General features: G+C 38.1%; 1 protein-coding gene across 1 annotated transcript in view; it reads right to left on the bottom strand.

The window, feature by feature from the left end:
• The window catches only part of chl1b (cell adhesion molecule L1-like b), a 149,011-nt gene that overhangs the window by 66,908 nt on the left and 67,031 nt on the right, over positions 1–15,072 (bottom strand). Inside the window, exon 2 of the mRNA XM_088005311.1 lies at positions 7,094–7,291. Within this exon, the coding sequence (XP_087861437.1) occupies positions 7,094–7,199 (106 nt within the window). The 5' untranslated portion in view covers positions 7,200–7,291. The remainder of the gene's footprint in view (positions 1–7,093; positions 7,292–15,072) is intronic.

Below are 15,072 nucleotides of genomic sequence, written 5' to 3'. Positions count from 1 at the left end.
TACAAGCACAACTATTCTCCTCACAAATGTATAATCTGGCACAATAAGGATATTTTATACAAGAATAAATCTCTGTACTTTGACCACTGGAATAAAAATAACATATTGTATGTGAGGCAGCTATTTAATAATCAAGGGGCGTTGTTCAGCTACAGTGAATTTCTGTCTCATTTTAAGTTTCCTGTAACTGCTAAGGAATTTGCTGTTGTCTTTGATGCCATTCCCTCTGGCCTTGTTATGATCATGAAAGGCATCTTCAGTCAAAAACCAATCTCCACCTCATGCAATTTAATGGACACTTCTGTTGCTAAAATTTGTTTGGCATCTAATTCCAAAAACAAAGAAATTCGTGCCCTTTTCCAACAGTTGATCATCTCTCAACCTAGTTCTGCTGTTTTTTGGAACAGGCACACTCATGATCTTATTTGGAAGAAGGTTTGGTCTCTACCTCATAAATTCTTTGTTACTAACAAGGTTAAAGAAGTATCTTATAAACTTGTCCACAGATGTTACCCAACTAAACAATATATGTGTAAATTCAAAAAAAATATTGACACATTGTGCTCTTTTTGTACCACTCAAACTGAAGACATGAATCATTTGTTTTGGAGCTGTAACTACACCAAAAAACTTTGGGATGATATTATGATCCTTATTGTTTCTATTTCCCCACAAACTCTTCTCAGTTTTGAAACTGTTATCCTTGGACTTACTGCTTTTGACAAGAAGAACTGGGACTCCTTTTTTGTCATCAACCTTATTATACTTCTTGCTAAATTTTTTATACATAAATGCAAATTTAGCAATAGCAAACCTTTGTTCTCTATCTTTATTAAAGAATTGAATATGTACATTAATCTCATTGAGTCTTCTGATAACTTAAAAGCCATAAAAACTGTACACTTGTTACACAAATTTAATATTCTTTAACTCTCCCCAAATGACTTTCTCTTTGTTTTTGTTTTTTTCTATTTAAATCCCCCCTGGCATTTTTTTTTTTTTTTTTTTTTTTTTTTGCCTTTCACCATGCTATTTTATTGTATATATTTTTGCTTTTATCTGTCTGTTCTATTCTTTCGTTGATGTACAATGCTATTGTTTTAAAGATTACTAATAAAAAAAAAAAAAAAAAAAAGCATAGACATAATATAATATTATGTCTATGGATATCAGCGCCATCTTTGGGGGTCCATAAACATAACCGACAAAAACAACAGTCTCGCAGATTTTTTTAAACCAAGTTACTTAAAATAATTTAGCTATGGTACGAACTTGAATGTAATGTCTGATCACACGACTGAAATGGTAAAAAGATGGAAAACGGACTTTCGTTTCACTATTTAAGCTAGCTTAGAAAACGAATGTCCTGGGTATCAGCGATGAGACGTCCTGATAGTACCTTCTCCAACATCCCCAGATACCTACAATTTGCTCCAGACATTTCTATTCTGGTGAGTGTCTAAATTTGCTTTGTTGGTGTTGTGTCATATTTTTCGCTATGATTTTGTCTGAGTGTACTCATGTTCAGTTCATGTTGTGTTCATTTAAGTGGGTCAACCTTGTTCAGGTCGGGCTTGTATTGTTTATGTAGCGTAGTCCAAGTTTTGTCAGTGGACATCGAGGTTCTTACATTATTGTGAAGTAAACTATTTAAGTTTTTTAGTGTTATCAAATTTACAGCATTAATACTGATGTGTGTTTTGATATGTCCTCTTAAAGGCAAACCGACGTATGAAATGGATGAGCTCAATCCTGACTTGGTTCCAGCCCTGAATATGACTCACTGCGAGGTAAACTCCACAACGTCAGACATCAGACCGACGTGCGTCAAATAAAGAGGCAATACAGCAAAACCATGGTGGATCAACAAGTTACAGAGACTGTTTTCATTATTTACCCCAGAAGAGGTAAATAATGAAAACACAGTAGCAGGGGCAATAGAAGAGGAGCAAGTTGGAGAGGGTGAGGAGGAAATCCCAGGAGAGGAGCTCAGCAAGGCTGCAGACTCTGAAGAGGAACATGAACCATTTGTGTTGAAATATGTGTACAGTTGGAAGTGGCTGTTTTCTCTCATTTAATAATTTAATGCATTAAACATTCATGAAACGTTTGATTCAAGCACTTCAAGTTGCATGTAAACAGGTGAAGAAACTAATCAATTTAAATATCAAATTTAAGTCGAAATTTGATATTTAAATATTTTAGGTAATAAACATACACATAATGAAAGATTATAGTTTTAAATAAATATTTTATGTGATTAAAGTAAACAATTATTTAATCAGACATATGTCAGGACACTGGATTTTTGGGTTTGTTTTGCTTTTCATTTTATTTACCTTCATGTTTTAATTCACTTTAGTTTAGCCCTTCATGGTCCTGTTGATATTATTATTAGAGGTATTTAGTGTAATTAGAATTATATTATTGCTTTCCTTATTTTCAGTTGTTTATAGTGTTTCTAATTAGGCTTATTCTTTAGTTACCTTAAGTTTTGTCCTTGTTTGTCCGAGTCCATGTCAAGCCTTCTTTAATGACTATAGTTTAATTATATTTCATCCTTCTAGTTATTTCTTATTTCAGCCTCCCTGCAGGGTTTCTAGTGATGTTTATTTCTTAATTTGATCACCATAGGTTCAGTTATTCTTCCATGTCCGAATCTGTCTACAAACCCTATATATATAGATATATATATATTTCTTTAGTAATTCTAGTTGGGTTATTTCTTTGTTTAGATCTTCTAGTTTCTCTTGCTGTGTGTTCCTTAGTTATTATTGTTAGATCAGCCTTGTTTCTATTTAGGTTCGGTTATGGTGTCCCTCATATCTTAATCTCCTAGTTCATCAGGTTCTCTTTACTCTTAGTGTCTTTTGTATTAGAAGTATTTTTCAGTTCCCCGTTTCCTCCCGTTTGTGTTCCCAGCAGATCTCCTTAGTTTCCCTGTACCACCTTCTCCCCAGCTCTCAGCCAGCTCCTGTGCCAAATTACTCACACCTGCTATCACTCTTCTCATTTAGGCCACTGTCCCACTAGTTAAGCTCCTCTTTTTCAGTCACAACTCGCCAGTCCAGCTTGTTACCCTGCTCACCACGTTGCCAGTTGTTACCGTTGTTATCCCTCGTGTTTCATTGTTTTGGATTTCCTTGTTTTCCCTGGATTTTGGATTTAGTTTGTTTATTTTGTTCATTAAAATAACATCCACATGAAGTACATCTACTGCCTGCTCCGTTTGGGTCCACCACCACATCATGACACAAACCAGATGAAATAATATTGTCCCTATAAAAACTTGTTTTGTAAAAACCTTTATACCTGATGCTGCGGAAGAATAATTCTATTTTATTGTCATCCTGTCAGTGTGTTGTGACTGAAGCAGAGGGCGAATTGACATCCTGAAAGCTTAGATTGTTAAAAGTTTGTCTTGTCTCTGAGAATGCTGATGGTTCCTGTTTACACTCACTGCGTGAGTTAATTACATGAGCTCCGTTTGTGTGCCAGTGTTCACTTTAATCCCTTAATGGATTCTTTCCACAGCAGTTACACGGTGCAGGGGTCAGGGAAGATCCTCGTCTTCTCCAGTGTATTGGAAATGTTTTTATTTATTTATTTTGCTTAATGGCTTTCTGCTTGGGGTTTCCACATTTAAAAAAACTAATTAAGCTTAATGCATAGTTACTCTGCTGTTTAATGCTACAGATGATGATCACTATGGGAGGTTATTGAGTGATGTGAATCTGAAAGCTGCACATTGTTATCTAGCATCATGGTTATGCACCTATAGAAATATAGCATCCTCCACAATTATTTTCACTTGTGTCAAAGACTCACAAAAGCCTTAAAATGCTGTTACTATGGAGATTTGGTGACCCTGAGGTGCCAGTCAGTATTGCGGTTCTGTAACTTGCTGAGATGAACTTGTTTTAATGTTGAAATTTAGTGGAAAATTAACAGACATCTGCTTTACTTAAATGGAAAGTTACTTCATTTTGCTTGTGACTAAGAGAAATGAACCACTGTGTCGCATCATATTGTTGCCCCAGGGGAACATGGATTCATGAGTAACCATTTAAAAGTTCCCCAGGACTTTGCTAAGATGGAAAAAGTAAACTTTTATTAACAGAAGTGCCTCAGTTCCTTTTATCTCACAGAAATTGTTAAAGGGAGTCACTGATTCATCAGCAAGGATGTTGATAAATGACTCATTCCTTTAACGAGTTCATTTTTCTGAATTTTATGACTTCTGCAGTGAATAAATTATCGATTGGATTTTTCTACTTTTTCAAAGACAGATTTTGCTCCATATACATATTACAAAATACACATTCATTTACAGGCTCTTTTCACATATTTACCAGGACGAAAAGTAAATGTGCAAGGTGTTGTTTGTACTTAAAATTAATTAACTCTTGATGCATGACTTATGATCCTTTATGTTAGGATTTTTTTCAAGTGTTTTTATTTTCTTATTTGATTTCACAATATTGTTTAATCAGCAGAAGTCCTGTACTGTAGACCAGTGTTTCCCAATCCTGCTCCTCAAGGCCCCGGTCCCCCACCTGCATGTTTTAGATATTCCCTTGCTTCAACACACCCCATTCAGATGATTGCAATTCAGCAAGACCCTGTTAATCAGCCATCAATTGAAATTATGTGTGCTGAAGCAGGGGAACATCTGAAACATGCAAGTCAGTGTGCCTTTAGGACCAGGATTGGGAAGCACTGCTTTAGACAGAGGGACTGGATATCCCTGAGTTGGTCTGCATGCTTTTTTGCCTGTTTTGGATTTTAAAAAAAATTTCTTGCACTTGCAGTGGATGGCCAGTAGTTGATAGTGTATTGTATGATGCACTAGTGTCCACTTCAGTGTTCTGTGTGCATTTCCTGCGACACATTTAAAACGTCTGTCGCGTCTGCTTGAGGATGTTACTCAGATTTATGGGTGTACCCAAAATGTAAAAAAAAAAAAAAAAGCAATAAAATCCACATTTTACTGAAAGAATCATCACAATTTGTTGGTTTTATTCTGTGATTTGGTGTCATGAGGTGCGGTGAAAGGAACAAAGGAACATGCTCAACTCAATCTGATGAAACATTTACCCATAAACTGAGATTAGGGTTAAAGAGACAAAAAAAGTTTTATGGATTAATGACTGGTGCTGATGACTTTCAGAACATGACTGTCAGTAAAGATGCCGCAGAGGGAAAACGAGAACTCTTTAATACCAACAACAGTAATGCAGCGTGAACTTACTGTTTACGTGACCCAAAACTACATAATCCACGGCAGCAAAGGGGGAAATAAACAAAAGAAAAACAGTCAGCGGTTTGGGAATAATCTCCGCCTGTCATAAGTAATCTCTCGACATGAAAGGCTTGAAGCACACACACAAGAACAACAATCAAGAGAGATTGCCTGACAGTGATCCCACAATGCATTAGCCTTTTTAGATAACCTGTTAGAACTGTTCTTTTTCCTCAAGGCTTCATGACTGGAGGAGGAAATATTTGAATAATTTACAAGGACGTGTTTGAGATGCGTTTCCAAGGGAACAGGGAGAGACGGGCAGATCCGACACAGAATGAAGCAAAAACCTGATTCAAACATGATAATGTCTGTGAATGTGTTCGGTCTGCATGATGCATGACAGTCATAACAGATCTCTGTTGGGTGATTTATTACTAAATACTTCTTTATTTAACCCATCCAAGGTTAAATTCTGTATGGAAAGTAAAATCAGTCCCAAAGCATTTCTTTATCCTCTTCTTGTGATTCTGACTAGTTAAAAAAATACATTTTTCTTCATTTCCCATCATCTATTGCACTCATAATGAGTTAGGCTGAGCTGGTAGAGTTTCTATAATGTTTTCTATCACAATGTCACCACTGTGGTGCTCAGGTGACCATAAAGGATGTTATTCACGCTCGGAATTTACAATCCAGGCATTGCATTAGAAAAGAAAAGAATAAAGAAAAGGAGAGGGACGATGAGTAATGCAAGTTGATAGTTTGACAGCTTTTCAAATGAAAAGTCTGTTTTTTTCTGTTGGAAATGAAATGAAAAGCTGCTTTTTTGGTTGAAATCATACATAATTTGACTCAAAGTCAGCCTACACTTGTTGAACCTACAGTTTGAGCAGAGTCATTTGGGTTTAAAAACTGCAACAGCATTTATTTGTACACTGAAAAAAAAATAATGGAGCTCCAACTTAAAAACAATTGTGTTAATTTGTCACATATAATCGAATTAAGTTTGTCAAATGTACTTTTTTAAAATTTGTCATGCTAAAATTTGTTTAGCATGACAACTTAATAAATTTACTTGGATAAACCTAATTAATGTATAACAACAACTCTGCTATAAACTTATCCAGTATATAGCTGAGTAATTTCCAGTAATTTAGAGCTGAATGACACATAGGCGGACTATTTTACATATACACACACATTATATATAAATAAGAATATAATGTTAAAACCGCAGGGTGAGTTAAGTTTAGTCTGCATTAGTTGTGCAGAGCACTGCTCATGCTAATTAACTTCTGCACCTTTATTCATTTTCTCAAGATAAACTGCCGGCTCCTCTGTTTAGACTATAAATGGATTAACATAACATTGCATTCTCTTTAGTTTTCTCTGGTTTGTATGTACTGAGACATTAATTAAATGCATCATTTCTACCAAAGGTTTGGAATGCGCTTCTGAACAAGAGGCGCCAAACCGTCCGGTCCATAAGTCTTCAACACGCTGTCAGCTCTCAGTTAGAAAGACACATTTAGTTCAGAGACCATGAGATGATATTCAAAAAGGATTTTTTTTATTAATTGATTTTAATTGCCTCTGCCATTAACTCTTTGCGTAAAATCTATAATGTTTACCCATGTGCACTTGTCAAGGGTGTGAATTATAACCATTCAAATGACCAACGGGCTTCAAATTTTTCTGTCGTTTAAAAACAAAGCCAATCAAAAAACTGGAAAATATCCCGTTAAAGCGACCCCTCATATTAATATATAACCTAAAATGACAGGGATGCCTTTTATGACATTACCCATCACAAACTAAGCCATATTTTTCTGTCTGATCTGAACTCACCCTCAAGAGGAATATCGATGGCTGTCGTTGTGTGAAAGGCATGGAGGCAAGTGACCACCAGCAGCGTCAGCCTGCCAGCCAATCCGGAGCTTCGTTGTGACCTCATGGTTTCTCTGCAGGCTTCAGAACTTCACCGACCAACCAGCGCTCTCCTCTGTGAGCTCAGTTCATTTCTGGGATGGGCTGAAGATGCCGTACCTGTGAAGGCAGCACAGATGGAGAAGCCCCCATGAATCCGACCCACACTCCAGCAAACCCCACACATAACGAATCCCCCGCCTCCCTGATCGGGAACACAACTGCTCTCTCCTCAGCGTCACACGTTTTCGTTTTCCACCCAGACACACGTCCACACTGTGAACTCAGTCAAGTTCTGCTTTTCTATAAAAATGCCTTTTCCCCCCCCATTAGATATTTTGTTGTCTGCTGAGGTAAGCTTCATAGAGTACTTTTCTAATGCAAGAATAAAAAGAAATAAAAATTAAAACACCAGGAGCTTGTGGGTTTATTAATAATACATGGCAGATGTTCAGCCTCGCTGCGAAGAGAGGAAAAACTGAAGCCACATTAACATCAAAGCTTGGCTGATTTAATCGTTGAGTTGTTTTCATCTGGAGATGGAGTTTTTGGATAATGATGACTGAATGACTTCAAGAATGCGGCCACAATTTTATCTATTACTGCAGATTCTGCAGGCTTGCCTCAGGGGAGACATAAAAAGCAAAGTGAAGTTTGGAGTCAGACAGACGGAGAACACAGCAGCGCTTCATTCAGCAGCTAACAGAGCAGAAGTGTGAGAGGTCCAGGCTGCTGAACCAGAGGAGGACAGGAAGGTAGCTATGGGAACGCTGGGGATGATGATCTCTCTGGGAAACCTCTGGAGTGTCCCTTCATTACTCTTCCTTATATTAGCTCTGACCTGGCTTAGCGGGTTACGGTGGAGTAATTAGCACAATAGCTAGCTTATCCTAAAAACAGGATAGAGTGATTATAGGGGAACAGAGAAACATGATGTCATGAAGATGTTGGAATTCCATTAGAAGGGCTTCGGGCTGCAAATAAAATAGCAAAAGTCCAAAAATTACACTTATTGCAGCTGAGATAGGGAGTCCAATTAGAGTTTAGATTTATGGCCTGAGCCTGACCTGAAATTTAGGTGAGAGTTCTTTGAAGACAGGGTTGGCTCAATCTTCTGTGACACATTTTATAAGCCTGTAGTACATGCAGTATAAGCTGGATGGTACGGATGGACATTTCCTATCAGTCAATGTTGATAATTATTGATTGAAACTGCTGCTGCGCAAATTACTCAAGTTATTGCTAGGTAACCATGCATTACTCAACAGGTTGTTGCTAGATACCCACAAGTTACTCTATAGGTCAGGGGTCCCCAAGCTACGGCCCGCGGGCCGGATCCGGCCCGCCTCCTCATTTGGTCCGGCCCCCTGAACAATACCAGAGAGCATTCAGTGTTTTTTTCATATATATGCGGATTTTTCTTCAACCACCAGGGGAGCTCTTGAGCAGATATGAAACTTAGTTTCCCTCAATGGAATATATACTAGTCAGTACCAGTCACCGTTTCGCTCACGGTTTTTTTTTCATTTGCATTCTGGGTAAAAATCTATCTACAAACGCAATCCAGCCCCCCAGTCAACAAAAGTTTTCTAAGGTTTCTTTCACGAAAAACTAAGACCGGCCCCCGACCAGAAAAGGGAACAGTTATGTGGCCCTCGCAGGAAAAAGTTTGGGGACCCCTGCTATAGGTTGTTGCTAGGTAACCAAAGAGTGAGTGAGCTAGTTGATGTCACTCCCTTTACTTAGCTGGCTGTGAGAGGTTGAGCAGCTAAAGCCTTTTCTCTGTCTACATCCCCTAGAATGCTGTGCGGTTCTGAATCAGAGTTCAGTTAAATTATTAAATTTTAAATATATCACAATACTGTTATTGGTTTATTGTCCAGCCTACATACAGCACAGAGAAAACCAAAGAAGAATGTACGATACAGTTGTGTTAATCTATTTATTATAGTGTAAATAGAGGAGTAGATAGTTTAACTTGTTGAGGGAATAAAGTAAGTAGAAGTTAATCAGACTGTAACAAGTGCACTGCATCACACATCCCAGAAAATTTGCACATGACTCACCCTGCGGTTACAACAAATGACTGAAAGGAGTTGGAAGAGGTTAACCAAAAGCTAAAAATTTTAACTTAATCATAATTAAAATAATATTAGGTTTACTTCGGCTTCGGGACTATGATTAAAGGTAATTAGCCAGGTCAGATCAGGCTCAGACATAATGCCTACTGGTTCGGTTTGGGTTGGACTTTTTAGGGCCACTCTAAACTCTAAGTCAGTATAATCTCAAAGAAGGTGTGCATGAGTGCTATGATGAATCAGTTATGTGGAGATATTCAACTAAGAGACATTAAGAGACTGGAATCTTCTTGGTGCTCTGGTCTAATCTTGCCTCTGCCTCAGTAGAATCAATAGGCAGCGCTGAGGTCAACCTCCTGGTCAAGAGCTGGAATTGAATAACCGACTGCTGAACAGCACACTTCATTTGGCTCCTTTGAGCCTCTTTTTATATGAACATGCACTCTGAACTTCTCATCCACACTTAATAGTATTAACCGTGACCCAACAAGAGCCTTCCTAAGCTAACAGGGACCTCTAGCTACCAGCCTACAACAGTGTTCAGGTTTCAATTCAATACTTTATTCCCCCCAGGGTGAAGCTAAATGTTGTAACTCATATTCCACAATTTTCATACAGTTGTTGTAGGTGCTGATGGCTACAGCGATTCTGAATAGGCCTTTGACCAAAGTGTTCATCATACACACTGGAGTAGTCTTGGAAACATGTTCTTAGTAGGTGGGTAAGAACATAAGATTTTTCACATTATTTTATGATAATATTATGACAAAAGTTAAGGTATGAAAATGTTTATTGCTTCTTTGCCATCTTTTTTACATAACAGTATGGCTGTGACTGCATGGCACAACACAAATGACGCTCTTGAAAAACTTTTTCATTTGGAATATAATTCTTCAGGACAACAATTACATGAAAAAGTGATTTTTATCACTAACCCAAACAGTAAATGCAAAAACCTGTGGAAAAAATAGTAAAAGTAACAATTATGTCAGTACTGCCAGGTTTTGGAGTTTTCAAACGTCAATTGGAATTTATCGTTGTTACAAAAATTTTCCCCAATTTCTAATGATGATTCATGATGTCAATAAAGGATTCATGATATCAATAAATTATATATAAATACTAATTGCTGATTCCTTGCCCCTTGACCGTTTTTTCTATTTATTTAATAGGGATTGTAAATGTTATACTGGAAAAAAGTAGTGCAAAGTTGTAAAGTGTGTAAAGTGTGCAAACTTTCCAGGTGTGTAAAGTTTGCACACCTGGAACCTCATCCACATGGAGACGTCAATCTTTGCAAACTAAGAAAAAATGTTCATCCACCACAGAAAATGCTGTAGCAGGTATGCTGGGCCAATTGGTGCAGAATGACACAAAAAACACCAAACATGTTTGTTATTAGAAAAACTTGGTCTGCAGGTATATGCTGAAACATAAAACTAGCATTTGACCTGTTTTCAAACAATTACTGTTTCAGGTCTCCCAAAATGTCAGACGCACAGCCTAAACCTTAAAAAACCTTTGTGGAAAACACCTGATCTCCCTGGAGCCTGAAATTCTAATTAATTCACCATCACCTAGATCAATATGAACATCAATTTTCAAGTCATGCTAAAAAACTGTGGATTTTCCACCACATGACATACATATTGTGGCTCGATTTATAATTTGGTGTATCTGTGTGAAGAGAGCTGAATACATGTAAATACATTCCAAATAAAAATGAAGAACATTTTGCTTTGATCTCACAATTATGCACAACATAGTGTTGGTCAATCACATAAAATCAGTGAAAACTAGATGAAAGTTCTTGGATTTTGTGGAAAATCTCAAGAGGAATGAATGCTCTGGAAAGGTACTGCACGTGATCCAAATGAACCCTACCTAATCACAGTTCTTACCCATTGATTTTAGTTCATGCTTAAGATTTAAGTGATCTCAAAGAGCAGCCCAGGTCATTCGTTCCTTTGTTTCATCTTTCCCAGACAAGTGTGTGATTTATGTAGTTGAAAACAAATTAAAATGGAAACGGTGAGGCCTTCAGTCTAATTGGTTTGTGCTTTATCAGTGAGATTGGCCAGGTTAAGCAAAGTGGGCCACTCAATCCTCACAAGAGAGTGATTCTCATTAACTTATGGTCCTGGCCAAAATCTTCTACCTTCATAACACCGGCTTAGATGGATTACAGTTGGTTCAAACTGGGCCTGGTGATTTAATTTGTTCTCCTCCTGCTTAATGATTTGTTGAGGCCCAACCCGGCCATCTGGCTGAGAGAGAGGCCTGGTCAAAACCAAACTGCTGTGAGCTATAATGTGTACATTGAACTCTGAGGGTATGGTGCCTAGTGGACCTTTATTATTGAGGCCCAGCACTCAACTCATATCTGATTTACTGACCACAGGCTGTTCCTAATCCCTGCCTCTCTCTAGAGCCATCACACCATCCTGAAATGGAGGGAGGCAGTGGGGGGTTAAACGCTGCTCACTGTGGGAAGGCCAGCGTGAAGCCCAACCAGCTCAGTGATGGAGGGGCAATAAAGCAATGTGGGCCAAGAAAAGACCGTCTTCGTTCTGGCTGACAGTTGAAGAACACCGTCGACTATTACCTACCTGACCAAAAGTACAACCATTTTCAGATAACACTGGAACAAGAGTGGAGGAGCCTTGGTCCATGAAAACAATGTTTCCATTACTTACATTGACAGGCAATGGTTCAAAAACAACAGTTAAGTTGATTTTGAACCATTAACCTTACATTCCTTTACCTCCAGTGAGAAATGTAAGCTTTTTGTAGGGCTGAAACGATTAATCGGATTAATTGTGATGAAATAATGGTCAGCTACTTTAGAATTCAATTAATCATTAACTGGAGTGTTCAGACGAAAGAAAAGGTCATTTGCTAAAAGAACAGCATACAGAGCCATAATTAAACTTAAAATTGTATATTAAGCAAATATACCATTGGCATTTAGGATTAAAAAACCCTTTGTCTGTATATCTATTCTACTCAAAACTTCTCAAGTGGCAGTTTTAGCTTCAGCACAATGATTCTTAAAGAGCCATTGGTTGAGAACGAGACGGGCAGTATGCTTTTTCCATATTTATTAAACACAACATCTAATTAATATCTTTTATATGGGGAATAGGTTTTGACAATTCTTTTCACCTCAATTTGACTTCACATCCAGTTTTTCCAGACACGCAACAAACACACACAGGGTTGTGTATGTTGCCTAATAAATAGCTTTATAGGAATCACCTTGTTTATACTAAAGAATTTTTGTGCCTGTCAATCTGTGTCATCTTACAGCTGATGCAGAATAAAAGGAAAATATTATGTATTTAGAACACCTTGCCTGTAAAAAGTTATCTTTGTTGCATTTACTAAAGAAAAAGAAGAATATACTTCAAAAACTAATGATAAAGTATATTAAATGAGAGTGTTTTATTTTACTGAAAACATCCAAATATACTGTTCAAAATTGAGAAGACCACCCACCTAACATAAACTGATATAAAGTCAAAGACAATATACTCCCACCAAGAGAAGAAATCTGGAGAATTCCCTCCACTTGTGATCGTGTTGTTTAGTAATAGGGTGGCAGTCCGAGCTCAGCCATTCAAAGTTCACTACAGTAGGTTAGGCTGTTAATTTGGCACCATCTGCTCCTTTCTCACACAAAGACAACAGGAAGAGAAGTGCGGGCCTACTGTAGTATAATGTGCAGACCCTTAACAGGATTAAGCAGATCCTCGTCTTGTCAGGCTGGATTAATATATTCACTTTACTAAAGACCTGCAACGGGTACACAGCAACTCCACGCTTCCCTCTCATGGTCCAGAATGCCTCCACATTCATTCCCATTTGATTATTGGAGAACAATTAGAACAGCAGCTGAACTGATTAACTCTGAGAGGACTTGCATGGCTTCTTGTGCGTTTAGAAAGACCACAAAAGTTTTCAAGAGGCCGGTTTCTCAGTTGACTTAAAGATTTCAAAAGCAGTCTGGAAAGAGGAAAACAATTGCTGCTGAGTGTAAAACCAAAGAATCAGCCTGATTCTCTTCTTTCAGCTTTCGTTTTCTTTCAGATTTCATCTGACAGATTAGATGAAAGGATGGAAGGATGGATGAATGGAGGAAGGGAATGGACCTTTAGACAGAGCATAAAGTTTTCATCTCTGAATTCTAAAAGGAAATGCTTTTCTAACCTTGATAAGTTTAATGGACTGCAAAACACATCTCTTAGATCTCTTAGATCTCATAATGTCAAAGTCATGCGTGTCTTTTTTCCAAAACATTTTTTTTTTAACCAAATATTCATACTTTTCCAGAATGAAATTTAACCCACAGCAGTAAACAAGAAAAAGGTCCATTCACAAATATATTTCAGTGATAGATGAATGGAGGAATAGACAGACAGATTAGCTAGATGGACAGATGGAATGATGAACAAATAGAATGGACAGATGCAGGGATTGATGGACGAATGGATGAACAGACTGTAAGGATGGATGGACAGATTATATGAAAGGATGGAAGGATGGGTGGATGAATGGAGGAAGGGAATGGACAGACAGAGCAGAGCATAAAGTCTGGAAATAAAACTGTTTTTCAATACTTTATCTTCATAGTGCATACCTAGAAATCATCCACTTCAAATTCCACAGGAAATATTGTGAAAGACTCATTCAATGTAATTCCTTTATAATGCTGTTCATATTTTGGGGAGTGCCAGGAGACTGAAAGCAGATCTGGACATAAAGACAAACAGGACCAGTATGGAGGATGCAGCTTGACCCTACCACTAATACAAGGCAGGAGAAGAGAGGAAGTGTCTCAGGTGCAAGGGAGCAAGTGCTAGTTGGCCACAAACACACAGGGATCCACTGATGGACTGCACCATTTCTGGCTCCTATGTTCTGAATGAACTAATGATCCAGAACCTTTCTGACCCTGGGTGAACCGAGTCCCCTGTGAAAGGGGGCATCCATCCTGCAGCCCCTGGTCTAACTACGAGCAATGCAGCAACTGGACAATCATGTCACCAGCTGGTTCCAATAAAACAGGTATGAACTGGTCTGACAAACAAAAAAAACAGCTTAAAAGGTTTCAAACCACAAGAGACATTTCAGTCACTTTTCTAGAGTTTGCTTCACTGTGCTGCTGTAATATGTAGGATAAATAACAATAAGATGACAAAATGTTCTTTCTGAATCATTTCCAATCAAAGTCATGAGTTCAATTAACCAATGTAAAGAGCTGAACAGAGCAGAACAGAGAATGGTTCTCAGCCACACAGGTTGTACGAACCGTGTCTGAAAAGCAACACACAGATGTTCTGATCATCCTGAAGTCAGAGGTGAAAGAAGGTGTTTCAGAAAGTGGACTGCACTTGTCCCAGGTTTTCATCGTCTCTCCCTCTCATTTGCTCTCTTTGAAGTCTCCCAGGAGTGCCTCTTGCTCAGGACAATGACAGGCAGAGAGATGAATTCATGAGCTGGACTTTGAGGACAGGAATAATATTTTGAGTGAACTAATGCAGCATGCTCCTCTCGCTCTTTGACTGACTGATGCCAGTAATTTCTACCACCCCTGATGAAACCGTGCCGCAGCAAGACATGATCAATGGCTCTTATATCCCCAATCCTCATCTCTGTTGGCCCTCCAAGCAATTTATTTATACCAATGAACGAGAATTTCCGACATCCCTGTAGTGGGCGTTGTACTCCCTTCTGGTGTCTCAAACACGCAATTAAAGTGAGGATTTCAGCCTGTGAAATAAAATGAAATGTTCCCAAAAATTTATCATTTGAAAATCCTGT

The sequence above is a fragment of the Poecilia mexicana genome, unplaced genomic scaffold, assembly GCF_051168715.1.
Source record: "Poecilia mexicana isolate PSO_F unplaced genomic scaffold, ASM5116871v1 scaffold_5, whole genome shotgun sequence".
Lineage (NCBI taxonomy): Eukaryota > Metazoa > Chordata > Actinopteri > Cyprinodontiformes > Poeciliidae > Poecilia > Poecilia mexicana.
This window is presented reverse-complemented; position numbering and strand designations above follow the sequence as displayed.